The 16,517-nt window shown below is 42.6% G+C and overlaps 1 protein-coding gene across 1 annotated transcript; it reads left to right on the top strand.

The window, feature by feature from the left end:
- Nucleotides 1-10,187: 10,187 nt before the first annotated feature.
- HEBP2 (heme binding protein 2) lies at nt 10,188-15,927 on the top strand. The gene is made up of 4 exons (XM_032650609.1): nt 10,188-10,356; nt 10,929-11,064; nt 11,809-11,989; nt 15,380-15,927. Exons 1-4 carry the CDS (start codon nt 10,258-10,260, stop codon nt 15,576-15,578), a joined length of 615 nt encoding a protein of 204 aa, XP_032506500.1. The 5' UTR covers nt 10,188-10,257; the 3' UTR covers nt 15,579-15,927.
- The last annotated feature ends 590 nt before the right edge of the window (nt 15,928-16,517 follow it).

Raw genomic sequence — 16,517 nt, 5'->3', positions numbered from 1 at the left:
TGCGCGGGCCTCTCACTATTGCGGCCTCTCTTGTTGCGGAGCACAGGCTCCAGACGCGCAGGCTCAGTAGCTGTGGCTCACGGGCCCAGTTGCTCCGCGGCATGTGGGATCTTCCCAGACCGGGCTCGAACCCGTGTCCCCTGCATTGGCAGGCAGATTCTCAACCACTGCGCCACCAGGGAAGCCCACAAGTGCTTTCTAAAGACACTCGATCACGGTCTGTGTCTGATAAATTCTGACTGGCATTCATTCAACATTTATCAAGCAATTACGTGTCAGGCACTGAGCAAAGTGCTAAGTGTAAATGGAGCTTCGTGGGTTGTTTTGTGTCTAACTAATGGATGAGTATTAAAATTCTCACCAAAGCTAAAGAAGAAACCAAGCAAAATAAAACATTACATTTTCTGTTAGAATACCAAGCTGCTACCCATTTTATAGTTATCATATTTGAGATCATGGTAACTATAAAAAGACCAATTATTTAATTACATTGTGGGTACAAGAATGGCCTCATTTTAAACAATGACCTGAATGTAAAATATATGGAGACTAGGACCAAATTTTATACACTTCTAAAACCCACGAACACCTACTACAGCACTATACATAGATGATACATATAACTCTTCCAGTTAATATTCCTGAAAAAAAGTCACCTCAAACAGAGTGGCATAAAAAATAACCATTTTATTACGCTCACAGATTCTGTGGATACTGCTTGTGTCTGCTCCATGACCTCTGAGGCCTCAGCTTGGAAGAATGGAGGCTGTCTGGAGGACAGGGAGTTGGAGCCATCTGAACCCTTGGTCACTCACACGTGTGGTGGTTGATGCCACCTGTCAGTCAGGACATCAGCTAGGAACCTATACATAGCTCTCTGTGGAGCTGCTTGGGCTTCCTCCCTTCAGCATGGTTGTTGTATTTCTAAGAGTAGGTGTCCTTAGAACTAGGTGGAGGTCTTTAATGACCTAGCATCAGAAGTCACACAGTCTGCCCAGTTTCAAGGAAAGGGAGCAGAGACCTCATTCTCTCAATGGGAGGTAAGTCAAAGTCCCAGAATAAGAACAGCATGTTGGATGGGAGATAATGCTGCAACTATATTTGGGAACTAAAATCTGCCACAAGTATGGAATAATCAATGAATGACCAAACGATATCTTCAGCAATTGGCATCAGTACTTCTCTCAAATATTTGAAATCTTCTTTGACGACACAGTGTGATTGCGCTTTCACACCCCCTTGAAGTCAGTTAAGGCCCGATGACTTGCTTTGATCAATGAAATATGAATGGAAGTGACTAATATAACTTAGTGCAGGAAGCATTTACAGTCAATCCTCATTAATCACAGATTCCATATTTACAAATTCACCTACTTGCTGATATATATTTGTAACCCCCAAATCAATACAGCACTTTCTGGATTGCAGGTGGATACGTGCGTGCGTAGAGTGGTGAAAAAGCTGAGCCACTGGCTGCACGTTCCCAGCTGAGGTCGAGCAAGGCTAAGCTCTGCCTTCTACTTTGAGGTCTTATATGGTAAACGAGTGTCCTTTTCACAGTTGATTTAGTGCCACATTTTTCACATTTTTGTGCTTCTTGTTGGTGATTTTGCTATTTTAAATGCGCCCCAAGCAGTGCTGAAGTGCTATCTAGTGCTCCTAAGTGCAAAAAGGCTGGGATGTGCCTTTCAGAGAAGATATATGCTATATACGCGTCATTAAGGCGTAAGTTACAGTGTTGTTTTTTGTGAGTTCAATGTTAGTGAATTAACAGTATATATTAAATGAGTTACCTTTATACAATAACACACATAAAACGAGGTTATATATTGATCTGTTGATGAAAATGTTGTAACCAGAGGCTCACAGGAACCTAAGTCAGTATTTCTTCTAGAAGCGATGGTTCAGTATTGACTAATTCAATGTCCATGGTGACCTTATAGAACATACATACCTGCCGTGAATAATAAGAACCAGCTGGAATTCCTGCTGCAGGATTCTCCCGTACTTGCTCCCTGCTGGCATGAACTTGGAGGCCCCTGGTGATACAAAGGTGCCACAAGTGCTGTAAATCTTAAAATATCTTCATAATGTCACATAAACATCAATTAAATATGAGCTGACAGAAAGAAAAATTTTACCTTAATTAATCAACAAGAAAACTAGCTAGATTATTTGACACGTGTATAAAACTTGAGCCTTCTGAATTTCATTGTTTGTTCTAACTGAAATTATATTAGTTTAAAATAAATCCTTTTCTTTCCTTCCTTCTTTTATGACTAATTATCACCTTGTAAATATAGATAATTCAGCTTAGTCACCTGCTGTTATTTTCATTAATTGTATATTCCACACCCTATAAAATGAATGTCTATAAATTTAGCCTCAGTTTTTCTACAAATAAAATGCTCTTGCCTTCAAAAAGCATCAATAACTGTAAAAGGTACGGTGCAGTTGAAAAAGAACAACAGATTTCTTAAGCAACAGTGTAAATTACTTCTCTTTCCTCTTTAAAAAAAAAGAAAACCTTTCTGTAAAGTAAAATTGTATTCTTAGCTTTGCAAAGTTACCTACATAATGGATCACATCTGTTACATAAGTTAAAATAATAAGGCTATTTAAAAAAATAAGTCAAAATTCATTATTAAGCCTTCACTAAATAATTCAAATTTAGCTCAGCATAATAATAGATTTGCTGTAACACTAGAAAGTATCAGGTATCCGCAGGCCACAGCATACCTGTTTGGGCCAGGAAGGGGAAGGAAAGGTAAAAACATCAATTGCTTTAAAAGCAGGAGGCCCATACAACAGGGTATTATTCAGCAATAAAAAGGAATGAAGTACTGATACATGCTACAACATGGATGACTCTTGAAAACATTACACTAAGTGAAAGAAGCCAGTCACCAAAGATCACATATTATATATAATTCCATTTATACGAAATGTCCAGAATTGGCAAATCCATAGAGACAGAAAGTAGATTAGTGATTGCCAGAGGCCAGGAGGTTGGGAGTGACTGCTAAATTGTACAGGGCTTCTTCCTGGAGTGACAGAATGCTCTGGAATTAGTGATGATGCCTGTATAACATAGTGAATATACTGAAAAACAATGAATTGTATACTTTAAAATGGTGACTTTTATGTGATGTGAATTATATATCAAAACAAAAAAATGTAAAGCACTAGGCATACCCACTAGGATGGCTATAATAATAAAGCCAGGTAATAAGAAGTGTTGGTAAGGATGTGGAGAAACTGCCCATATCCCACTGGTGAAAATGTAAAACCACTTTATTTACTTTAAATTATTTTTTATTTTTTAAATTTTATTTTCTGGCTGCACCATGTGGCATGTGGGATCTTAGTTCCCCAACCCGGGCCCTGGCAGTGGAAGAGTGGAGTCCTAACCACTGGTCCACCAGGGAATTCCCATGGTGCAGACACTTTAAAACCCAGTTTGGCAGTTCCTCAAAAAGTTAAATATAGAGTTAGCATTTAACCGAGCAATTCCATTCCTAGGTATTTACCCAAGAGAAAGAAAACATATGTCCATATAGAAACCTGTATACAAGTGTGTAGAACAGTATTGCTACTCATAATAGCCAAAAGTTTGAAACAATTCGAATGTTCATCAGCTGATGAATGAATAACAAAATGTTTATCCAACTGAATATTTTTCAGCCATTAAAAGGTATGAAGTACTGATACATGCTACAACATGGATGAACCTTGAAAACATTTTGCTAAGCAAAAGTAGTTAGTCATAAAAGACCACGTTCTATATGCTATGTTTGTGTCCTCCAAGATTCGTATGTTGAAATCCTGATGCCCAATGTGATGGCACTGAGGTGGGGCCTTTGGGAGGTGATTAAGTCATGAGGGCAGACCACTCACAAATGGGATTAGCGCCCTTATCAGAGACCAGGGAAAGCTCCTTGCCTCTTCCACCATGTGAGGAGACCATAAGTAGTCCCACCAGGATGAAGGCCCTCATCTGACCTTGCTGGCACCCTGATCTTGGACTTCCAGCCTCCAGAAGTGTAAGAAGCACATTTCTGTTGTTTATAAGCTACCCAGTTTGCAGTGTTTTGTTATAGCAGCCCAATGTATTGAGATACTGTATGATCCCATTTATAGGAAATGTCCAGAATAGAAATAAGGAGCAGATTAGCAGTTGCCTAGGACTGGGTGGTGGAGGATTGAAGAATGATGGCTAAAGGAGTTTCAATGGCATTTCTTTTGGGGGGTTGAAGATGATGACAATGTTCTAAAATTCATTGTGGTTGATGGTTACACAACTGTGAATATACACTAAAAACCACTGAATGGTATGCCTTAAGTGGGTGAATTATATGGTAAGTGAATTTTATCTCAATAATTCTCTTAGAAAAAAATACAGAATAAATCTAACCAAAAACTTTCAAAATCACTAGGGTCTGGCCACTGTCCCTTCTCTCTCTCCCATCCCACCTTCCCAGCCTGTTAGGTCTGGTGGGATGACTCAGAGGCATGGGGGTCATTTGGGTGGAAGAGGACAAGGAACCAGTACAGTTGAAGATTTTCTCCAGGTGGGACTGTGGTCCCGCCCACTTCCTCTCCCTAGGGTCCCTGACGGCTATTTGGGCCCTAAGCCGCCGTCTAGGTGTGAGTGGGGCTGCCCACTAGCGCCAGGCTGGGTCCCCGGATCCAACCCGCGCACGACCATTCAGCCCACTGGGGTGCGGACTGGGACGACCAAGATCAGAGTCAGTAGGAGCATTCCCCCTCCCCGCCCCCACTCCCACCTTTCACTGAAGGCACCCAGAGGGCGGGCCTTGCTCACTTCCCTTCCCAGGAGTAGACCATCAGCAGAACCAGTTCCGAGCGGGTGGGGCCGTGGGAGAGGTTCCCAGACTGGTTACACCAGAAACCCCACTGGCCCCCTGCCCGGTCCTCTGCCTCCGGCTCCCAGAGTGGATGCCTCTGTGTACCTGTTAATTAAAAAACAAGGGCGGGCCCACGCTCAAAAGTCACCCCCCACCCACCTAGGTCCGCCCCACCCAAAACCTCACCCTTGCTTATGGTCCACCCCCATGCCTAAACTCTGCCCCCATAGCCAAGGTTTTTTTTTTTTTCTCTTTTAGATTGGGGTTCTGTTTTACCTTGCTGATTCATTGTTGGTTCTTTTATATTTTTAGTTTTCCTAATAAATCTTTTATTTTTCTAACTTTATTTTATTCTTTATACTTTGTTAGTGATCTCTCCTTTAGGCTTGTTACCCCACCCCCTTTTTTATTCTATTTTCTGTTGTGGTTTTATTTTACCTTGTTGCAGTTGTTTCAATTACAGTTTTATTTTTCCTAATACATATTTTTTACCTTTCTAATTTTATTTTGTTTTTTATGCTTTTATATTGTACTGCCCCTCTTTTTCTTTCTTTTTTCTTTTTTTTTTTTTTTTTTTTTACCATGCCATGAAGCTTGCAGGATCTTGGTTCCCAGGCCAGAGATCGGGCCCGAGCTCCTGTGGTGGGAGCACCAAGTCCAAACCACTGGACTAACAGAGAACCTCAGAACCCAGGGAATATCAATTGGAGTGAGGCCTCCCAGAGGCCCTCATCTCAGCACCAAGACCCAGCTTTATCCAGCTGCTTACAAACTCCAGGGCTGGATGTCTCAGGCCAAACAACCAGTAAGACAAGAATACAGCAGCTCCCATAAAAAAAAAAATGAAATGACAAAATATTTGTTACAGATGGTGGAGCAAGATAAAAACCTACAAGACCAAACAAATGAAGATGAAATAGGCAACCTCTGAAAATGAATTCAGAGTAATTATAGTAAAGATGATCCAGAATCTTGGAAAGAGAATGGAGAAAATACATTAAATAAATGTTAAAGCAACATTTAACAATGCTCTAGAAGAACTAAACAGCCATAAATGTAAAAGAATAAACAGCCATAAAAGGGGAAATTGAAAGTAACACAACCATAGTAGGGGACTTTAACACCTCGCTTTCACCAATGGACAGATCATCCAAAATGAAAATAAATAAGGAAACATAACCTTTAAATGACACATTAAACAAGATGGACTTAATTGATATTTACAGGACATTCCATCCAAAAACAACAGAATACACTTTCTTCTCAAGTGCTCATGGAACATTCTCTAGGATAGATCATATCTTGGGTCACAAATCAAGCCTTGGAAAATTTAAGAAAATTGAAATTGTATCAAGCATCTCTTCTGACCACAACGCTATGAGATTAGATACCAATTACAGGAAAAAAACTGTCAAATATACAAACACATGGAGGCTAAACAATATGATACTGAACAACCAAGAGATCACTGAAGAAATCAAAGGGGAAATCAAAAAAATACCTAGAAACAAATGACAACGATGACAAAAACACGATGACCCAAAACCTATGGAATGCAACAAAAGCAGTTCTAAGATGGAAGTTTATAGCAATACAATCCTACCTCAAGAAAGAAGAAATACCTTACATAAACAACTTAACCTTACACCTAAAGCAATTAGAGAAAGAAGATAAAAAAAACCCCAAAGTTAACAGAAGGAAAGAAATCATAAGATCAGATCAGAAATAAATGAAAAAGAAATGAAAGAAACAATAGCAAAGATCAGTAAAACTAAAAGCTGGTTCTTTGAGAAGATAAACAAAATTGATAAACCATTATCCAAACTCATCAAGAAAAAAAGGGAGAAGACTCAAATCAACCGAATTATAAATGAAAAAGGAGAAGTAACAACTGACATGGCAGAAATACAAAGGATCATGAGAGATTACTACAAGCAACTATATGCCAATAAAATGGACAACCTGGAATAAATGGACAAATTCTTAGAAAAGCACAACTTTTCAAGACTGAACCAGGAAGAAATAGAAAATATAAACAGACCAATCACAAGCACTGAAACTGAAAGTGTGATTAAAAATCTTCCAACAAACAAAAGCCCAGGACCAGATGGCTTCACAAATGAACTCTATCAAACATTTAGAGAAGAGCTAACACCTACCTTCCTCGAACTTTTCCAAAATATAGCAGAGAGGAACACACCCAAACTCATTCTACAAGGTTAACATCACCCTGATACCAAAACCAGACAAAGATGTCACAAAATAACACTATAGACCAATAGTTCTGATGAACGTAGATGCAAAAATCCTCAGCAAAATACTAGCAAATAGAATCCAACAGCACATTAAAAGGATCATACACCACGAACAAGTGGCATTTATCCCACGAATGCAAGGATTCTTCAATATACACAAATCAATGTGATACACCATATTAACAAACTGAAGGATAAAAACCATATGATCATCTCAATAGATGCAGAAAAACTTTTGACAAAATTCAACACCCACTTATGATAAAAACTTTCCAGAAAGTAGGAATACAGGGAACATACCTGAAAATAATAAAGGCCATATATGACAAACCCACAGCCAACATTGTTCTCAGTGGTGAAAAACTGAAACCATTTCCTCTAAGATCAGGAACAAGACAAGGTTGCCCACTGTCACCTCTATTACTCAACATAGTTTTGGAAGTCCTAGCCACAGCAATCAGAGAAGAAAAAGAAATAAAAGGAATCTAAATCAGAAAAGCAGAAGTAAAACTGTCACTGTTTGCAGATGACATGATACTATACATAGAGAATCCTAAAGATGCCACCAGAAAACTACTAGAGCTAATCAATGAATCCTGTAGAGTAGCAGGAACCAAAATTAATGCACAGAAATCTCTTGCATTCCTATACACTAATGATGAAAATTCTGAAAGATAAATTAAGGAAACACTCCCATTTACCATTGCAACAAAAAGAATAAAATACCTAGGGATAAACCTACCTAAGGAGACAAAAGACCTGTATGCAGAAAACTATAAGATACTGATGAAAGAAATTAAAGATGATACCAACAGCTGGAGAGACATACCATGTTCTTGGATTGGAAGAATCAACATTGTGAAAATGACTATACTACCCAAAGCAATCTACAGATTCAGTGCAATCCCCTCAAACTACCAACGGCATTTTTCACAGAACTAGAACAAAAAATTTCACAATTTGTATGGAAACACAAAAGACCCTGAATAGCCAAAACAATCTTGAGAAAGGAAAACAGAGCTGGAGGAATCAGGCTTCCGGACTTCAGACTATACTACAAAGCTACAGTAATCAAGACAGTATGGAACTGGCACAAAAACAGAAATATAGATCAGTGGAACAGGATACAAGGCCCACAGATAAACCTACACACATACGGTTGCCTTATCTTTGATAAAGGAGGCAAGAGTATTCAATGGAGAAAAGACAGCCTCTTCAATATGTGGTGCTGGGAAAACTGGACAGCTACATGTAAAAGAACGAAATTAGAACCCTTCCTAACACAAACACAAAAATAAACTCAAAATGGATCACAGACCTAAATGTAAGGACAGACACTATAAAACTCTTAGAGGAAAATATAGGCAGAACACTCTGTGACATAAATCATAGCAAGATCCTTTTTGACCCACCTCCTAGAGTAATGGAAATAAAAACAAAAATAAACAAATGGGACCTAATGAAACTTAAAAGCTTTTGCACAGCAAAAGAAACGATAAAAAAGATGAAATGACAACCATCAGAATGGAAGAAAATATTTGCAAATGAAGCAACTGACAAAGGATTAATCTCCAAAATATACAAGCAGCTCATGCAGCTCAATAACAAAAAAACAAAAAACCCAAACCAAAAATGGGCAGAAGACCTAAACAGACATTTCTCCAAAGAATATATCCAGATTGCCAACAAACACATGAAAGGATGCTCAACATCACTAATCATTAGAGAAATGCAAATCAAAACTACAATGAGGGGCTTCCCTGGTGGCGCAGTGGTTGAGAGTCTGCCTGCCAATGCAGGGGACACGGGTTTGTGCCCCGGTCCGGGAAGATCCCACATGCCGCGGAGCGGCTGGGCCCGTGAGCCATGTCCGCTGAGCCTGTGCATCCGGAGCCTGTGCTCCGCAACGGGAGAGGCCACAACAGTGAAAGGCCCGCGTACCGCAAAAAAAAAAGAAAACTACAATGAGGTATCACCTCACACTGGTCTGAATGCCCATCATGAAAAAATCTACAAACAATAAATGCTGGGGAGGGTGTGGAGAAAAGGGAACCCTCTTGCACTATTGGTGGGAATGTAAATTGGTACAGCCACTATGGAGAACAGTATGGAGGTTCCTTAATAAACTAAAAATAGTACTACCATATGACCCAGCAATCCCACTACAGGGCATATACCCTGAGAAAACCATGATTCAAAAAGAGACATGTACCACAGTGTTCTTTGCAGCACTATTTACAATAGCCAGGACACGGAAGCAACCTAAGTGTCCATCGACAGATGAATGGATAAAGAAGATGTGGCACATATGTACAATGGACTATCACTCAGCCATAAAAAGAAATGAAATTCAGTTATTTGTGATGAGGTGGATGGACCTAGAGTCTATCATACAGAGTGAAGTAAGTCAGAAAGACAAAAACAAATACCGTATGCTAACACATATATATGGAATCTTAAAAAAAAAATTGTTCTGATAAACCTAGGGGCAGGACAGGAATAAAGACACAGATGTAGAGAATGGACTTGAGGGCACAGGCAGGGGGAAGGGTAAGCTGGGACGAAGTAAGAGAGTAGCATGGACGTATATATACTACCAAATGTAAAATAGATAGCTAGTGGGAAGCAGCTGCATGGCACTGGGAGAACAGCTGGGTGCTTTGTGACCACCTAGAGAGGTGGGATAGGGAGGGTGGGAGGGAGACAGAAGAGGGAGGGTATATGGAGATATACCTATGCATATAGCTGATTCACTTTGTTATACATTAGAAACTAACAAAACACTGTAAAGCAATTATACTCCAATAACGATGTTAAAAAAAAAAGAAAAAGAAAAAAAGGGTGGGGAAGGTAGAACCCCCCCTCCTCCAAAGAAAGCCTGGCCAAGCAGACCCTGCCATCGGGTCTCCTGGGGGACCCGCAGGGGAGCGGCCGGCCAGGGTTGGGATCGCGGTAGCACCGCCCCCTCCCGGCCTGGGCCCCGCAGTGCCCCGCGGACTCGGAGCTCCTGCAGTGTGTAGAGGGGGCCGGGCGTCTACGGGGCGGGGACTCGGGGACACGCAGGCGGGGCGGTCCTGAGTGGTCCCCTTCCGGCGCAGCTCACCGGCCTCTTTCTCGGAGTGTCGGCGCTGCCCATGGCCGAGGTGCTGGAGCCAGATCCCGCGGCAGCCGACGGCTCGGAGGCCCTCGCAGAGACGCCGGGCTGGGAAGCCCCGGAGGACGCGAGTCCCCAGGTAGGCTCCACCCGCGGGCGCGAAGGCTGAGGGCCGGGGGGGGGTGGGCAGCGTGGGGCTGTTCTCGAGGTGATCTTCAATGCGGCCGGAGGGTCCCATAGGTTTAACTTAAAAGCACATTTTAAAAAATGGTCAGAGTCCCTAGCTCCATTCCTGCACAAACGGGAAGATGCGGTCGGTAAGCCGTAGTTACCCCCAGGCACTGGCCACATCTCAATTTTTCTTTGCGGTTAAAAAAAAAAAAAAAAAAAATCGACCACGTCCCAAAACCTGCGATGGGACCCTCCGGGCGGGGGCGGAACAGTTGCTTGCTTTTAACCCGAATCGAGCCGACTCTCCCTACCCCTGCTTGTGGGGCAGAGGCCGCCTGCGTCTCTAATCCAAAGATGGGAGCCGCGGGGGAGGAGCCCTGCCCGGTGCTGGGAAGCCAGAACCTCCGGCCGGACCCCAGGGGAGCGCAGCCCCTGGACGGGCTGGCCCAGGTGGACCCGAGATCAAGGTACCTGTACTGTTGCATCTCACGTTCTGCCTTCTTAGAATTGCTTCCCCAAGCTCCCCCTGTTCCATCTTAGCCTGGAAGTTATGAGATCCGACACTACGGACCTGCGAAGTGGGTCAGCACTTCGGTTGAGTCTATGGACTGGGATTCGGCCATGCAGACTGGCTTCACAAGGCTGAACGGCTACATTCAAGGCAAAAACGAGAAAGGTGAAGGCACTTTACCTTGTAATTATACACACTGTATTGTGGTTGAGTGCCCTGGCTTATTGAGTTTTTGCTGATTAAATAAATACCTTTTAGAATAGAAAAATAACCAGATCATCAAAGACTTAATGTTTGAAGAGGAGGACTCTGCTCAGGACCCGAGGCGTCTAGAGGAGTGTAGTACTGGGCAGTGCTTTTTAGCCTCTGTTCTCCTTGTTTGTGGTTCTGCTGGATGAACTGGGCCTCTGTGTAACTAGCATTAAGGCCTTTTCATGGCTAATGCTTTGAGATAATTTGGTGACTGACTGGTAGAGTAAGAGACATTAGGAGGCAGGAAGGGTCAAAGAACACAAGATCCAGGGTGTCAAGATATATCTTCTGGTTTGGCTTTCATACTATTTATGTTTTAGCAGGCCACTTAGCCAATGGGACCTCTGTTTCTGAATTGTAAAAGAAAAGAATGAACTGGACTATGTGATCTCTCATTTCCCCTTCTATCCCTAACACTATGGAATTTATTAATGAAAAATATTAATAATACAGAAAGTGTTTAATGTGGGCAGTGGATAATTGTCATTTTGCCCTTATTATTTTTTTAAGATGAAAATTATCTTAAAGGTTAAATATTTATGTCAAGTAAATCAAGAAACTCAGGTCAAAAAATAAGTTTTTAAATGTAGTCATAAATACACTAAATCTGCGTTCACGGTCTCCTTTGCATTTAAATATATATTTTTTGTGGCACAGAGATGAAAATAAAGATGACAGCTCCAGTGACAAGCTACGTGGAGCCCGGTTCAGGTCCTTTTAGCGAGTCTACCATTACCATTTCCCTGTATATCCCCTCTGAACAGCAATCTGATCCCCCCAGGCCTTCAGAGTCAGATGTCTTCATTGAAGACAGAGCTGAAATGACGGTGTTTGTACGGTAAGTGGTAGATAATTTATAGCCTTTCTGACTGTTGGTTTTACTTGCGGGCACTCATAGTTTAGCTCCTGTGCAGCTTTGCTCCTATGCTTTTCCCCCTTCCGTAAAAACAGGTCTAATGCGTTTTGTGCTGTTTTCCTAGTGACTTAGTTTTATACGTTACTGAGGGTCCTTTACAAGAAATAACTAATACATTTAATGAGAAGGCTGATGCACACCTTCCACAGATAAGACGCAATACAAGCACACCGGACCTTCCCCCACAAAAGCAAAAGACTGTCCTTACCTGCCCGCTAGTTAAATATGGAGAAAAATACCTTAAAACAATGCATGGTACCCCTCCTCTCAACTCGTAGTTTCTGATAGCCTCAAACTCTTCCCTTTGTTCCCCCAGCCCAAAGGATGGCAGCTGCTTCCCGCAGTGACTGCCTCTGTTGGTTGGTTTACTGGTTCCTTACTCTGACCTTACAGTGCCTGTCTCAGTAAAGCGAGTAATCAGCCTGCCAGCCTCCCCAGCAAGGACTGTCGTAGCCATCGGCAGCACACTCAGCCCCTGCATCTGGCCCATTCGCCTTAGAAAGGGGCGTGATTCCGTTCCCTTCCTCCCCACTGTTACTTGCTCGGGCCCTCACCTTACAGGGACCGCAGCTAAGTCCTCTTTGCTACCCCAGTGCTCGGCACATGCCTGACACTCACCAGATACTCCGACGTTTTTCAGTCTCAGGTTCCACTTCGAGAGCCTCCCAGCTGTTCTCTCTGCCCACCAGTCTCCTCTCCCTGGCCCTCCACTCTGGAACGCCGATCGTTCTCACAACGACAGCAACAAAACCCCAACCTATTACTGTGTTTAAACATCTGTTGGCTTTTCCTCTTGCTTCCGCGTGACATTCAGACCGTTCCGCATACTGCATCACCTGCAACACGCGGCCCAACCTGTCTCCCTGACGACTCCCCCCCCCCCCCACCTCCCGCCCTTCACTGAGTAGGCTGAGTTCCTCCACGTCTCTGTACCTTTGACCTTAGGCAAGTTACTGAGACTTTGCTTGACAAAAATCTCATCTGTAAAATGTGTCTAATCACAGTACCTACCTACTATCTCACAGGGTTGCCATGAAGATCAGATGAGTTAATTTACCTAAAATACTTAGAACATGAGCATATTACTACCAGCTCCAGCTCCCTCTTTCTTCTCTTCCTGGAGAGCCTACTTTCATCCTTCAGGACTTAGATCAATTGGTACCTTGTCTGTGATGCCTTCCTCAGTTTCTCCAGTCAGCCAGCCTCTCGGTGCTATGATTCTAAATTCTAATGACCTACTGATAGACTGTAATTTCCTCAAGAATGTAGCAACACGTTACTCTGCCCATATCCTTTGGCTGCTGGTGAGGCAGGTGTGTGTGGGGAGGCTCAGTATATGTCTGTGTCCTGAATAAAGCCGTGGATAGATCATTGTAGAACAACGTGTATTCAGAGGACAAGAGATGGTTTCTAAGTAAGAGGCTCAAGATTTGATTTCAAGGAAGAAGTGGAATCTGAAACAGATTCCCTTTAGGCAGAACATTCCTTAAGGAAATAAATAATAAATTTAGGAGCAGAAATGTTTCCTAACACATGGTTCAGAATTATCATCATCAGTCAACATGATGGAAATTATAGAACAGATTTATCGATTTATCTTCAACGTTTTATTTTATATACATGTGCATACACAGATTCCTCTACTTACTCAACTGGGATTTAAAAGGTACTGCAGGCCAGGAATGACTAGGTGCCTGGTAGACATTGTTGAACAGAACAGGCCTGGTTCATACCCTCGAGACCTTACGTCTTATCTGAAGAATGGTAGGAATGATCTTTTCCACTGGCACATTGATAATAAACCTTATTTATGCTAAAGAAGGCATATTAGGAATGTTTTTGTGTCTGTTTTTCCTATTCTCAGCCTTCAAATTCATCATGTTTACATTTCAGCAACTCAGCTAGGTCGGTGTGCTGTCATGATTTAATCTCAGGGTATTTTTGTTTATATACTTTAAAATCTACACTTAAACGTCTATTTTCCTACTTTTTATGCAAATCTTTTGACTGTCTTTTCATCCTCATCCTCTTAGCAACCTCCTAACTGGCTCCTTCTCTACAATCTAGTTTCCATCTCTCTGCCTATATTCTTACCCAGATCTAATCAAGTTACTTTTCTGCTTTTCCAACATCCTTTGGAATAATCTCAAAAGACCTTAGGATGATGTACAAGTTTCCTCCTTCCAGCTCTGACTCACCTTTCTTTCTTTTATTAATTAATTTATTTATTTTTGGCTGCGTTGGGTCTTCGTTGCTGCGCGCGGGCTTTCTCTAGTTGCGGCGAGCAGGGGCTACTCTTCGTTTTGGTGCGCGGGCTTCTCATTGCAGTGGCTTCTCTTGTTGTGGAGCACAGGCTCTAGGCATGTGGGCTCAGTAGTTGTGGCATGTGGGCTCAGTAGCTGTGGCATGTGGGCTCTAGAACACAGGCTCGGTAGTTGTGGCGCATGGGCTTAGTTGCTCCGCGGCATATGGGATCTTCCCGGAGCAGGGCTCGAACCCGTGTCCCCTGCCTTGGCGGGCGGATTCTCAACCACTGCGCCACCAGGGAAGTCCTGACTCACCTTTCTGACCTCATTTTATGCCTCACTATGAAATTGCTTTGTATTTCTGGACTTTTGTTCTTATCCCTCCCCTTTCTCTGCCCAGCAAAACTATCCTCCATTCCAGGCCCCACTCAGAGACACACCTTGCCCAATGTAATCATATCCTCAGTGTGCCCAAGCACTTTGGTTCTGTCTCTGTTAAAGCTTTTCTCAGACTGTACAGAGCTGCCAAAATGTCCATCTCTTCCATATAGGGTCAAAACTTATGTTCATCTGTAATACAGTGCCTGCTCTTTTTCTAAGGAGAAAAAGAAAGGGGAAATGTTCGATAGAAAATAGAGACTGAAAGGGAGGCTGCTAAGGGGGATTCATTGTGGCTGTCTGACCAGGAGCATCAGTAGGACAGGAGACTGTTGGAAATGCAGGCTCTCGGGCCCCAGCCCAGACCTCCTGAACCTGCGTTTTCCCAGGTGACTCCCATGCACATTAGAGCTTGAGAAGCACAGAGTTAGAGCACAAGATGGCATAACTTCCAAATCTGCCCAACAGCTGGGACGTATTGCCTCCTCCCAGGTCCCCTCAGTGCGTGTGAGGTCACACTGAGCCTGGGAACCAGAGGAAGGGGACAGTCAGTTCAGCTGCCAAGAGAGAGGGGCTTTGAAACTGCACTCCATCCAGGTTTCCTTGTATCAGCTCCCACTTTTCTTCTTAGACTGACCTTCACATCAGTATTAAAATCATTTATGGTCATTTACTTTCTCCTTTGTAGGTCTTTCGATGGATTCTCTAGTGCCCAAAGGAATCAAGAACAACTCTTGACATTAGCAAGCATTCTGAGGGAAGAAGGAAAAGTTTTCGATGAAAAGGTTTACTACACCGCAGCCTACAACAGTCCTTTCGAATTGCTTGATAGAAAAAATGAGGTGTGGTTGATTCAGAAAAAAGAACCCTCCAAAGAAAAGGAATGAGCAAACGAGAGGAAGGTCCATTGCCAGGGGCAAAACCTCTGTTTAACATAGACGTCAACATTACCCATAAGCAAAACGTGTCTAGTAGCTCTACCTGAGAGTACTACTATGAATTGAGCTTATTTCCACTGTGCCTTTTTAATGCTTGAAGCTTTAGATACACAGATAACAGGGGACAGTGTTCTATAAACATGTAAATCGATCTTTATTTCTTTGAGGCTCCAGGGAAACGTCATGTTACTTTCCCCTTCTTCACTGTATCACAATCATGTTGCCTTATTTCTACTTGGATTTGTGTCAGTTGGATGTTACCTCCTCCAGATATTATCAATAAAAATGTTAAAGTTTACCCTGTGTGGAACTACAAGGCCGTCAAGCCTAGAGAACTCAAGTTCAGTTGGAAACAAAAATCAAAGTGTCTTTTGCAGCTGCCGCTGTTACTTTTTCCGTTGAGCCCTCTTTCCTATCTGCCCACTGCTCCCCACACACGAGAAAAGCTCTCACAATACTCAGAAGTGTTGCTAATATTCCGTGACAAAAAATAAATGTATGAAGTTAGGGACTTCCTATTTTATTTTGATACTCAAGAGAGGCATGTTTTTTCTGAAGTAATGTATACAAACGTAGACTTTTAAAATTCACTTGAGGGGCTTCCCTGGCGGTGCAGTGGTTGAGAATCCGCCTGCCAATGCAGGGGACATGGGTTCGGGCCCTGGTCTGGGAAGATCCCACATGCCACGGAGCAACTGAGCCCGTGAGCCACAACTACTGAAGCCCTCGTGCCTAGATCCCGTGCTCCACAACAAGGGAAGCCACCATAATTAGAGGCCCACGCACCACAACTAAGAGTGGCCCGCGCTCTCTGCAACTAGAGAAAGCCTGTGCGCAGCAACGAAGACCCAATGCAGCCAAAAATAAATAAATAAATTAATTTAAAAA

The sequence above is a fragment of the Phocoena sinus genome, chromosome 12 (assembly GCF_008692025.1).
Source record: "Phocoena sinus isolate mPhoSin1 chromosome 12, mPhoSin1.pri, whole genome shotgun sequence".
In the NCBI taxonomy this organism is placed as follows: Eukaryota; Metazoa; Chordata; class Mammalia; order Artiodactyla; family Phocoenidae; genus Phocoena; species Phocoena sinus.
Note: the sequence above shows the minus strand (reverse complement) of the source record. Positions and strands in the feature narration are given on the sequence as shown.